Raw genomic sequence first — 12,802 nt, 5'->3', positions numbered from 1 at the left:
ACAAGGCCTCTCTCGGTCTTGGTTTCTGTGGCTGGGCTTCCTTCCCACTCCTGCCAACAGTCACAATGGCAGCAGCATTATCCTTTCAGGGCACAGACCCTTTCTCCCGTGCCTCTTGCTGCCCAGATCCCTTTCCCTGTGCCCCCTTGTTATGCGATCGTTTTCTCCGTACCCCCTCAGCATGCAGACCCTTTCTTCCATGCCTTCCTTGCTTCCAGGACCCTATTTCCCTCCCACTGCACAGAGGGTGCTTTGATTGTGCTTTTCCTATGTGGCAAAAGGGGATTGGTTCAGATGGCTCCTGGGGTTGCTCCTATTACTATTATTATGATTACAAAGGCAGGATGGCAATCTGCTGAGGGTGGTTTGATTGTGCTTTTACTGCATGACAGAAGGGGGTTGGATCAGATGGCTTCTGGGGTCTTCCACTGAAATAATGTTAAATTTATGTTAGTTAAAGTTGTTCTTAATTGTAAATATTGTATTGTTCTTTCTTTCCTTTTTGTTTTTGAACTTCAAACGAGATATGTGCAGTTTGCATAGGAATTTGTTCATGTTTTTCAATTATTTCACACAAACACTCTCCATCCATTTGCCACTGGCCAGGTCTGTCTGTCAAATTGTATAATGCAATGTGCCAAAACGTTTACCCATGCCTGATATATATACTGTATGTATGTGTATGTATATATATATATATTTGTATATATATTTATATATATACACTGTGTATCACACACACACACACACATATATATGAGGGTTGAATGAAAAGTAATGCCTCCACCTTCGTTAATTGGGTTTGAATGGGAATATTTTAATAAATCAAACACAGAAATAATCCTTAGAATGTGCTCTTTAACTACCACTATTCATTTTTCCACATAATCACCAGACAATTGGATACATTACTGCCAACGATGAACAAGTTTTCTGAAGCCATCACAGAAGAAGTCGACACTCTATTTCTGCAACCAGCTTCTCACAGTACCCATTGTGCACCTTACTTGCCCAATGATGCACAGTACTCACATCAACACAATCACCATAAACAGCTTGCATTCACTGATGAATCTCCTTTGGGGTGACACTTTCTGCTGTCAAGAATTCAATGACTGCATGTTGCTTAAGTCTGCGCAGGGTTTCATACTTCACAGTTTAACAACCGTTCAATGCTAAGGCTTCCTGCCAAATGGAACTGTAGAGGAGAGACTACTGAACAAGCCAGTACCTGCCACATACCAGTACTGCCATCTGTTGAGGAGTTACGAAGGTGGAGGCATTACTTTTCATTCAACCCTCGTGTGTGTGTGTGTGTGTGTGCGCGCGCGTGTGTGCGCGTGTGTGTACACACACACACACACACACACACATTTCTTTGGGCTCCACAAGAAACCTTAGCTTCAAAAAGCGCTCCAGCGACTTAAAAGGTTTGAGAACCCCTGCTCTAGGCTTTCACACCAAAAGGTTGGTCAAATTTATATATATGCTGTGTTTGTCTATCACAGAGTACAGAACCTCCAGTTCTCAAACTACTTTTGTGAAATTGTGAAATTGTGAAAGAACAAACAAGCCAAGCATTAGCTTGTTTTTGAGGAAATCACTGTGTGATTATATGCTTTTTCAGTACCTTTTAGAGATCAAACCACCAAAATGAATGCGCAGAAACAGTAAAAAAAAATTGAATGCGGAGCCCTGATTACTACATCTGTTTATTAAGCTAACACTGAATTACAGTATTGCTGAGGAAAATGACAGCATAAGAGCACTAGATTGAAGGAAACAGTGATCCAAATTTGAAATGCCACTCTAAAAATGTAAAAAGTAACTTAATTAACAAGTAGCCCAATTGGATTTCTGTCTGTTCTGAACAATTCGACAATTCTCCCAATTTCAAAGGAATGTCAAAAAATGATACTGAAGTGGAGTCTGGTGAGTGGGAAAGTACAATGAGCAATCAAGTTAATGTAACAGAATAATTGCAAATGAATAATCCACACAATTGTAAAAGAACTGAAATGCAGACTATAGGCATGGTGACTGTCAGATAAAAAGATCTAGTTCTCCAAGGCTCCAGTCTTATCTGTGCTTAACTGTAAGTAGGTCCTATTGAACTCAATGGGACGTCTGAGCCATTTATGGAATTGTAATGTAAAGTAAACTGAAGCTTTTTCATTTAGTTCCACAGACTTCATTACCAGCTTTTTTTTGCAATGGGTTTTTGCCCATTGGGTAGAACAGTTGTACAGAATGGTGTGGTGAGAGTTTGTCCAAATGGTGTCCAACCAGTAGTTTGTAGACCCCAAGTGAGCCAAAGCTGAAATAGATGTAAAACTGCACCTTCACACATGGATTTCTTATCCCTATTCTTCTAGTCCTTACCTTCTCACTGACCAAAGCACAAACACAATATAGCCAGAGCAATATACATATAAGTCCAACAGATTTTGCCTGGAGAAACACAGACCTATGGCACTTGGATGGGAGTAAGCACCTCAATAAAAAGGGTCTCAGTTCCAAGGAAAAATTCATAGGATCTCTTCCACTGCAGTAAATCAGGCAACACATAAAGACATAATCCAATCAAATGAAGCTATTAGTGGCAGGAATTTCATAGATACACATACAGCCTGAAAAGCACCATGAAGGTAAATGATGCCATATGGCTAATAAAACTGCAAGAAGTGCATATATTGTCCCATTTAAGTGAAGATTTTAACCCTTTAATTTTTGTAAGCATATTGAGAAGAGTATATCATAGAACAAGCATGGGCAAACTTTGGCCTTCCAGGTGTTTTGGACTTCAACTCCCACAATTCCTAACAGCTGGTAGGCTGTTAGGAATTGTGGACGTTGAAGTCCAAAACACCTGGAGGGCTGAAGTTTGCTCATGCCTGTCATATAGGGATTAGAAAAACTGAATAAGGAGCAGTGTTAAAACTGTATTCCCCCCATTTTCCTTTAGACCTGAAATGTATAATTTAATACAATTGTGATACAATCTTGGGAATAAGAATAATGGTTGCAATATTTAAATCACTTATTCAGAATACATTTTAACTGTATGCATGTATATTTCTGAGCACTTTTGTATATATATTTTCTCTATTTCAGTTCCTCTTAGTGCCCTGATAATCCAGAAACTGGGCTCGATTTCAAGGACAAAGCTGGAACACAGGGGCCTCTGTTTTGCATTCATACTGTAGATCTGGTTCAAAACAAAAAGGCAGAACACATTGTTTTTTCAGATTGCACACGTACAATTACAAAATAATTTGAGATTGGCACTTTAGCCATTATCGTTTCTAAAACAACACATTGCTGTTTTCCCAAGAATGTACAAGAATCTTTTTAAAAGACAGGAAGCAGAAGGAATGAGAAGGAAAAGCTCTAAGCATTTCATTTCCCCTCTGTGAAAGTACCCTGGGCAAATGCAACCTGTAAATAATCTTTCATTCAATTTTTGCAATTACCCCACATCTGAATAACTACCCAGACTTGGCATACATCACAAACTGTTTAGAAAGATAACCTTTTCAAAGATAAATGTTTTCACAACACAGAAACAACAATATATTTCATAAAACAAACAACATAATGGTTCTTACTTTTGTAAACAAGAAATCTAACACACTTAGTGACGCAATTGGAGAATGTATTACAACTTAAGAGAGGCTGCTGACAGAAAAGTTGAGAAAACACAAACATATGTTGCTTGGTAATGAAAAACAAAGGGATGGGGCTGATCTTTTTGCCACCCCAGTACCTTCCTTGTTTCTCCACAATCTATTTATGTGGTTTTTAAAAATAAAATTGACTATTTTTTGGTCAGATTTTTTGGTCAGAAGAGGTCGCTTAGCTTGACCCAATTTTGTAGTTCCCTTGTTTTCCAGCTCTTCTTTACTGCTTAGTGAAATAAGCAGCCTGATTCTACCATTGGGTACCATTGCAAACTGAACGGATTTGGCAAGTCTACAAACAGATATCTGGGGGCTTTTCCATGGCATTTTCACAGCCAAATACTACCAACCAGGGGCAGCTTTTTGGGGCCATATCAAAGAACAAGACCCCTATAGCTTGTTTTGTATGGGAGGGGCTGCCCTGTAGGATTTCCATGGGGTCATCTATACCAGTGGTTTTCAACCTGGGGTCCCAGATGTTTTTGGCCTACAAATCCCAGAAATTCCAGCCAGTTAGGATTTCTGGGTGTTGAAGGCCAAAAACATCTGGGGATTCCAGGTTGAGAACCACTGATCTACACTGTAGAAATAATGCAGTTTGACACCACTTGAACTGCTATGGCTCAATGCTATGGAATTGTGAGAATTGTAATTTGGTGGGCACCATCACTCAATGGCAGTGAAAATACCATATACACAACAACTTCCAATGATTACATAGCATTGAGCCATGGTAGTTCAAGTGGTATCAAACTGCATTATTTCTACAGTGTAGATGCACTCCATGATCTCTGGGCTAGAGAAGATTTCTGACCGAACTGGACATCCTGTGTCATACTATGCTACCAATCCATCATATACTACTAATAAGCACATAGATGTAAGCCTTGGAGGTTATTTTGGAGGAGGATTGCAGCTTCCAGAATAAACTGTGGTATCATTGCAATTTGGTCCCACTTGAAGTGCCATGGCTCAATGCTCTATGGCATCCTGGCAGTTGTAATCTGGTGAGGTATTGGTACTAAGTATTTTACAGAGGAGGCTAAAAACCTTATAAAACTACAATTTCCAGGATTCCCTAGCATCAAGCCATGGCAGTTCAAGTGGAATCAAACTGCATTCATTCTACTATGTAGATGCACCCACAGTCTCCAGTACCAGGAACCAGCATATTTGTACTTCTGGGTGTTATTATGCCTTGGGGTGTGTCCAGTGCTTGGGAATTCTGGGTTGGTGCAATTGTTTTCTCTTCTATGGTGGCATCTGCATTGTAGAATTAATACAGTTTAGCATCATTTTAATTGCCATGGCTCAATGCCGTGGAATCCTGGGAGTTGCAGTTTGGCGAAGCACTTGCATTCTTGGGTAAAGAAGGTGAAATACTTACAAAACTACAACTCCCAGGATTGCATAGCATTGAGCCAGAACAGTTAAAATGGTGTCAAACTGCATTCATTCTACAGTGTAGAATTTAAAGTTAGCTTTGGACTCTTCTTCCTTAAGAAAAAATTACTGGAAAGGGGATTCTGGAAACTGTTTCCCCAGAAGGTAACCTTGCCAGGCTCTGATTGCAATAAGAATTGTAATCTTCCATAAGAAGTGGGGAGGGCTCCCTTAAAAACAACCCGGTTTCTCCTAGGTAACTATCAGCAAATATTGCCTGGACTGCAGCCAAGTTATTCGGGAGTCTTTCAACAAATCCTTTTGAGGCTCACCAATGTTTTCCTTCCTTCTCCCAACCCGGCCCCTGGCATGGTTCAGGCCAAACCCCGCTCTGCCCGGGACAATCGCCTCAAGGCTCTCGTCACCTGCGTTATTTGCACACCTTGATGGTCAGGAACCCGGGCCCAACGGCGCTGGAGGCCAGAGCTTGGCTCTCGACAGACAGGCACAAAGGAAGCGGGTGGCAGCGGAGGGCGACAAGCTATTTATCTCGCTCTTATCAGCAGCCTGCTGTTGCTGCGAGATAACGACGTCACCGCCTCTCTTTCTCCCGGACCGCTTTTCTTTCCTATGGCAAATGGATTGCCATTTCCCTTTCCTCTCCCCAGCGCTGCTGCTGAATGCCAAAGGAAAATAAAATCGCATTTGGGGCCACAAAGGGTGGCCCCAAATGCGATTTGGGGGCTACTCGAGTGAGGAGTGCGTGTGTCTGAGAGATGCTGGGTACAACATTTGTCGTGGTTGTGTGTGGGTTTGTTCCTATCCTATCGCAGGGATTTCTTGGTAGGTTGGTCCAAAGGAGCTTGGCCATCCCCTGGGGCTGAGAGAGTGTGACTCGGCCAAGGTCGCCCAGTGAGAGCCAGAGCCCGAACCTTGGCCTCCAGGGTCAATTCTGGGCCCTTCCACACACATCAAGGCAGATAATCCCACAATATCCGCTTTGAACTGGGTTATCTGAATCCACACTGTCATATATTCCGGTTCAAAGCAGAAAATGTGGGATTATATTCAACTGTGTGGAAGGGGTCATAGTCCAACGTTCAATCCACTACACCGCATTGGCTCTTAGTGTTTCTTAGGGTTCTCAAAAGTGATGTCTAGGGTTGCATCTACACTATAGAATCAAAGCAGTTTTGTATCACTTTAATTGCTATGGCTCAATGGTGTGGAATCCTAGGAGTTGTAGTTTTACAAAGTCTCTAGCCTTCTCTGCTGAAGAGGACTTGTGCGTCATCAAACAAGGCTTGAGACCATGTTAAACTAACATTCCCGCTCAAACCATTACTCTGACTCTGAATGTTTCTCAGGACTGGGTTCCTGGGAGTTTTCCGGGCTGTATGGCTATGTTCCAGAAGCATTCTCTCCTGACGTATCTCCCATATCTACGGTATGGCAGGCATCCTCAGTGGTTGTGAAGTTTGTTGGAAACTAGGTCAAGGAGTTTTATATATCTGTGGAAGGTCCAGGTGGGAGAAAGAACTCTTGTCCGTTGGAGACATGTATGAATGCTGCAATTAATCACCCTGATTAATCACCCTGAATCACGCCTTGTAGCTTCAAAGCCTGCCTGATTCCTGCCTGATGGAATCCTTTGTTGGGAGGTGTTAGCTGGCCCTGATTGTTTCCTGTCTGGAATTCCCCTGTTTTCAGAGTGTTGTTCTTGATTGTCCTGATTTTAGAGTTTTCTTTTTAATACTGGTAGCCAGATTGTGTTCATTTTCATGTTTTCCTCCTTTCTGCTGAAATGGAAAATAACAAGAGTTCTTTCTCCCACCCTGGACCTTCCACATATATAAACCTCCTTTGCCTAGTTTCCAATAGACCTCACACCTCTGAGGATGCCTGCCCTAGATGTGGGAGAAACGTCGGGAGAGAATGCTTCTGGAACATGGCCATACAGCCCGGAAAACTCACAGCAACCCAGTGATTCCGCACATGAAAGCCTACGACAACACACTTCCTCAAGGCTCTCAAAAGAGATGTTTTAAGGATCTTGTTTTCCTGGAGCTGCTTCGAAGCGGAGTCTGCTTCGATTTGTGCAGCCCGGGGCCTGTCACTTGGTGTGTTTTGGGAACGAGTTTGTCCCCAGCGGCAGAAAGAAGAGGAAGAGACCGAGGAAGAGAAGAAGAAGAAGCAGGAAAGGACTCTCTGACCGCCTATCGAATTGTCCGCTTTCTTTTCCTTTGTCAAACGTGATTTCTGAGGCTTGGGATGCCTTCGGCAATAGATCTGAAAGCAACTCGACGCCCCCACCCACCGTTTTGAATGTCCCCAAGCCTGCCCTCGGCAAGCAATTAAAGCGCCCTGAGCATGTCAAGAGCGCTTTCCAACCTCCAAACGGGGAAACCACACACAGATGGGTGCACAAACTCAGGAGGGAGGGAGGGAGGGAGGGAAAGAAGGAAGTTCACAAAACCAAGACCCCAAAGCACCAAGGGGCCTGACCGACACCCAGTGGAGACCCCTCACATTAGGGGCGGATAGTGTGTCTGCAGGCCCCCACTGTGTGGGTCGGCGGGGCCCCTTCGTGTTTGGGGGCTTGTTTTCGCGCCCTTTGCTGGGACTGGATGGCCTTAGTGGTCCCCAAAGTGTCTTCGAGAGCGAAGGAAGGAGCAGCGGATAAATATTCCCTTTCCCTCCCTTTCGTGGACCAGTTTCTTCCCTCCCCAGTGTTCTCCTCTCCCCTTTCTTCCCTCTGGACTCCTTCTCCCCTCGTCCTGCGTTGGTTTCTGGGTTTTTTTAAACTCCCTTTCCCCTTTTTCCGGGGAGAGTTACGATTGGATGTCCTTGGTGGTCCCCAAGGTGCTTGGAAAGCGAGGGAAGGGGACGCGGAGGAGAAGAATTCCTATTGTTATACGTCTTGGTCTCCCGCATGCCTCTCTTACAGGAGATTCAAAGCGGATGGAAAAGTAAGGGGAAAGAGAGGAGTCCTTTCCCTTTATTTTGTGGGCAAATATGCTCCTATTTCTTTCCCTCCGCACCCTGCTTTCCTCGCCTGCGCTGCCCTCTAGGTTTTCTCTTTTTTTCAAACCCTCCTTTTCCTTGTTTCTTGAGGGAGCTCGACTTGATGGCCTTAGTGGCCCCCAAAGTCCCTTAGAGGGCGAAGGAGAGGGGCGCAGAGGAGGCGAGAAGGAGGACACCCCGCTTCCCTCTCTTATGGGAGACTCAAAGGGCTGAAAAAGGATGTGATCGTGGTCCCATCTATTCTGACCAATGAAGTGTCAAAACAGAAAAGAAGAGCCTTTTTCCTTGGTGCCCTGGGCAGGTCTCTTCCCCTGCTCCTTTTTCTCTCCCCTTGATCTGCGTTGGGCTTTCTTTCAACTACCTTTCCTCGTTTGCTTGCTGAGGGAAGTTAGACAAAGTGCCTTCGAGAATGAGAGGGGAGGAAGAGACTCCTTGCCTTCCCTTGGCTTCCTGGCTCAGTCTCTCCCCTCTGCTCTTTATTCTCTCCTTTTGCCCGTGTTGACCTCCAGGTTTGCTTTTCTTTCAACTCCCTTTCCTTGTTTGGACTTGATGGCCTTAGCGGTCCCCAAAGTGTCTTCGGGGATGAGGGAACAGGGTGGGGAGGGGAAAGGAACATGGCCATACAACCCGGAAAACTCACAGCAGCCCAGTGATTCCGGCCATGAAAGCCTTCGACAACACATTTCCCCATTTCTTTCTCCTCTCCGTTCGCCCCTGTTGACCTCTGGATTTTCCTCAGGGTTGTTGTGAGTCTTCCGGGCTGTATGGCCACCATGTTCTAGAAGCATTCTCTCCTGACGTTTCGCCCACATCTATGGCAGGCATCCTCAGAGGTTGAGGGGTCTTCCATACAGCCCGGAAGACTCACAACAACCCAGTGATTCCGGCCATGAAAGTCTTGGACAATCCTTTTCCTTGTTTGGACTTGATGGCCTCGACGGTCCCCAAAGTGCCTTCGAGGGTGAGGGAGGAGGAAGGGACCCTTTCTTTCCCTTGGCTTCGTGTGGTTCAGTCTCCCCTCAGCTCTTTCCCTCCTCCGTTTGCTTGACCTCTAAGTTTGCTTTCCTTTCAACTCCCTTTCGTTGTGTGGACTTGATGGCCTCCGCGGTCCCCAAAGTGCCTTCGGGGGTGAGGGGAGAGGGTGGGGAGGGGGAGGAGACCCCTTTCCCTGGGCTTCTCGGCCCCTGCGCTTCCTCCCCCCCGCCCGGCGCCCACCCCTTCCCCTGCCCCGCGTGGTCCTCCGCCCCCTCTTTCCCGCCGGCCTCAGAGGGTGGTGATGCGGGAGGCGCAGGTGCCGTTGCGGTAGGCGCTGCCCCCCGAGGCCCCCGCGCTGCCCCCGTCGGCGTCTCCGGGCGGGAAGCCCAGCTCCTCGGCGCTGTCGGCGCGGCTCTTGAGGGCGGTGGCGTAGTAGTCGACGGGCTCCTCGGCGGCGTGGTCCATCCAGCCGAGGCAGAGGAGCCTCTGGAAGGAGCGCTTGAAGTTGTCCGAGAGGAAGCCGTAGAGGATGGGGTTGGCGCAGCTGTTGGCGTAGCCCAGAATGACGGAGAGCTGGCTGATGGTGGCGTCGGCGGGCTCGACGAAGAGGTTGACCAGCTGCACCACGTAGAAGGGCATCCAGCAGACCACGAAGACGGCCACCACCATCAGCACCATGAGCGTGACCTTGCGCTCGGAGCGCTTGCGCTGCTGCCAGCCGGCCTTGAGCGCCACCACCCGCATCTTGGCGATGATGAGCACGTAGCAGAGGCTGATGGCCACCACGGGCAGGAGGAAGCCCGTCAGGAAGGTGTAGAACACGAAGGCCACCAGCCAGCGCTGCCGCGGCTCCGGCATCATCACGTTGCAGGCCACCGTGCCGTCGCTGTTGACCTCGGCGCGCGAGAAGACCACGATGGGCAGGATGACCACCAGCGCCAGCGCCCACACGCCCAGGTTCACGGCCTTGGCCACCGAGGGCCGCCGGTAGCGCGAGGCCTTCAGCGGGTGCACCACGGCCACGTAGCGGTCCACGCTCAGCACCGTCAGCCCGTAGACGCTGGTGAACATGTTGACGGCGTCCACGCTGAGCACGAGGCGGCAGAGCGCGGCGCCGAAGGGCCAGTGCCGCAGCAGCGTCGAGGTGACCAGGAAGGGCACGCTGAGCATGAGCAGCTCGTCGGCCAGCGCCAGGTTCAGGATGTACAGGTTGGTGGCCGTCTTCATCTTGGCGTAGCGCAGGATCACGAAGATCACCATGGAGTTCCCGCACAGGCCCACCAGGCACACCACCGAGTAGATGAAGGAGATCAGGATGGCGCTCCCGCCGCCTTGGGGCTCCGACGCCGAGCCCGCGCCGCCCACCACCGAGCCGACCCCGGCGCTGACCCCGGACACCACCGAGGGCCCCTCGCCGCCGCCGCCCGCCGTGCCGTTGCCGCCCGAGGAGTTGCGCCCGCCCGCCGACGCGTCCATGCCCTCCGCCCTGGAGCAGGGGCCATCCTCCGCGCCCTCAGCCAGCCAGCGGACGAGGCTCTGCCGCGCACAGCCCTCGCCTTCCTCGCCTTCTCCGCCTCCGAGCGCTTCTACGGCGCCCCGAGCCCCTCGCCGGCGCTCATTGCCGCGCTTCCCGCCCGGCCAGGGCTATTCATAGGAGGCGAGCGGCGGCGCGTCAGCAGCGACGAAAAGGGGGAGGAGGCGGCTGCAAAAGGTGGCGGGAGGAAGGCGAAGGAGTTTTGAAACCACGCCAGCCAGCAGACACATCACAAAGAGCCGCTTCAAAAAGACTCCGCGCACATTACGCTGACTTTTCTTCCATGCAGTTCAAAACTGCAGCGGCCAGGGAACAAACTTCCTTCAAAGCGCCCGGAAGAAAGCCCTTCGTGCGCATTAATGCTCCGTGGTCGGTGTCAGCACCACCCGGACCTCCAACTGGATTTCCTGCACCGAGGAAACACTTTCTAACTTTCTCCAATACCGATTTGAAGGCATCCAATCTTCAATATATATGGGGCCTCCGTTTGCACCGAATGGGGCGCTTGTAAAAGGAGCCAGACTCTCTTATTTTTCCTACATCCTTCCTTTATCTCTCCTCCTCAAGTTGCCCAACGCACAGGCATGTGTGTGTGTGTGTGGGGGGGGGGGGGGGGGCTTGAGGGGCTTCACCACCGAAATTCTCAGGATGGTCGGCGAGATGGCCTTACATTTATTATATAAACTGTTATGTTTATTCGTATCATGATCTGATCACCATTATTGGGATAATGATACAAAAGGTTTGCTTGGCTTAGATCCTCTCTCACCCAGACTCAGCCCCCCCCCCAAAAAAAAATCATTATCCTGGCTACGGTCCTGCCCACACCTCTATAAAACTCTCTGTCTATGTGTGGAATCATTGGATTGCTGTGAGTTTTTTGGGCTGTATGGTCATATCCCAGAAGCATTCTCTCCTGACGTTTCGCTCACATCTATGGCAGGCATCCTCAGAGGTTGTGAGGTATTGGAAACCAAGCAGCTGGGGTTTATGTATCTGTGGAATGTCCAGGGTGGGAGAAAGAAAGGGGGCCAATTGCAACATTCACACTTGCCTCAAGCAGACAGGAGTTTTTTCTCCCACCCTGGTCCTTCCACAGATATATAAACCCCACTTGCCTTGTTTCCAACAGACCTCATAACCTCTGAGTATGCCTGCCATAGATGTGGGCAAAACATCAGGAGAGAATGCTTCTGGAACAAGGCCATACAGCCCGGAAAACTCACAGCAACCCAACTCATTTTCTGTTTACTTTGCTTTCCCACTTGTCGGAGCATTCCCCCCCCCCCCCCCAAACACAACTTTCTTCAATGTATTGTCCAAGGCTTTCACGATTCCAGCCCTGTTCTAGCAGCATTTTCTTTACTCCCCAGTCACAGATGCAGAAGAAACGTCAGGAGAACACTGCTGCTAGAACACTGCCATACAGCCCAGAAAACACACAGTGCCACAATTTTCCTGGCTTTTCTACCTCTCCCCACTCTTCTACAACCTTTCAAGCCCCAAGATCTGCTCATCCCAGCGGGTGAATGCACCACGCTCCAAATTTGGCGATCACCCCTGTGAAGGCTGCCATGTCCTAAATGGCCTTATCTGCTTGTAATACAACTCCAATAGTGTATTCATCACAACCAGCACAACACATTTGACTCCCAGAAGCAAAAGGGTCTTGTCTGGAGCTTGGATCTTATTTCAGGAGTAATGAGGTCAGGTGCATGGTACATATTGCCTTTGATGAAGATGATAACATACAAGAATTGTACCTTATACCATTTCACACCCAGTGCCACTCCCCTAGGATCAACCTTATTCTCTTAATGATAAGAGTGGCTCTAATCATCACATTTCCACAGCTAGTTTGTTTTATATTTACATTTGATTTCTATGCCACCTTTCTCCCTGTACAGGATACAAGGCAACCTCCCAATGTTGCAAAGACCTTACTGTCTTGGCAGGACCACATTCACCTCATCCCCACCCCAGCTGCTAAACCAAACACTGATTAGTGTGGGTTAGCATCCCTGCCCAATCTGTCCCACTATAAATAATACACTACCGTGTGTCACAGCTTCCATTTTCTATGCACAGAATTACATGGACTCTTATCTGAAAAGATATACTAACTTCTCTGATAAACATCTATATGTATAGGTGATACCAATCAAAGTATATATCCATGCCATTGTCTGATATCTCCTGCTTTCTG

The 12,802-nt window shown here is 48.0% G+C and overlaps 1 protein-coding gene across 1 annotated transcript; it reads right to left on the bottom strand.

Moving 5' to 3' along the window:
• Positions 1 to 1,694: 1,694 nt before the first annotated feature.
• Positions 1,695 to 10,741, bottom strand: sstr1 (somatostatin receptor 1). The gene has a single exon (XM_062968302.1). The coding sequence runs from the start codon at positions 10,536 to 10,538 to the stop codon at positions 9,351 to 9,353; it is 1,188 nt and encodes a 395-aa protein (XP_062824372.1). The 5' UTR covers positions 10,539 to 10,741; the 3' UTR covers positions 1,695 to 9,350.
• Positions 10,742 to 12,802: the final 2,061 nt, after the last annotated feature.

The sequence above is a fragment of the Anolis carolinensis genome, chromosome 1, assembly GCF_035594765.1.
Source record: "Anolis carolinensis isolate JA03-04 chromosome 1, rAnoCar3.1.pri, whole genome shotgun sequence".
NCBI classification, from domain to species: domain Eukaryota; kingdom Metazoa; phylum Chordata; class Lepidosauria; order Squamata; family Dactyloidae; genus Anolis; species Anolis carolinensis.
Note: the sequence above shows the minus strand (reverse complement) of the source record. Positions and strands in the feature narration are given on the sequence as shown.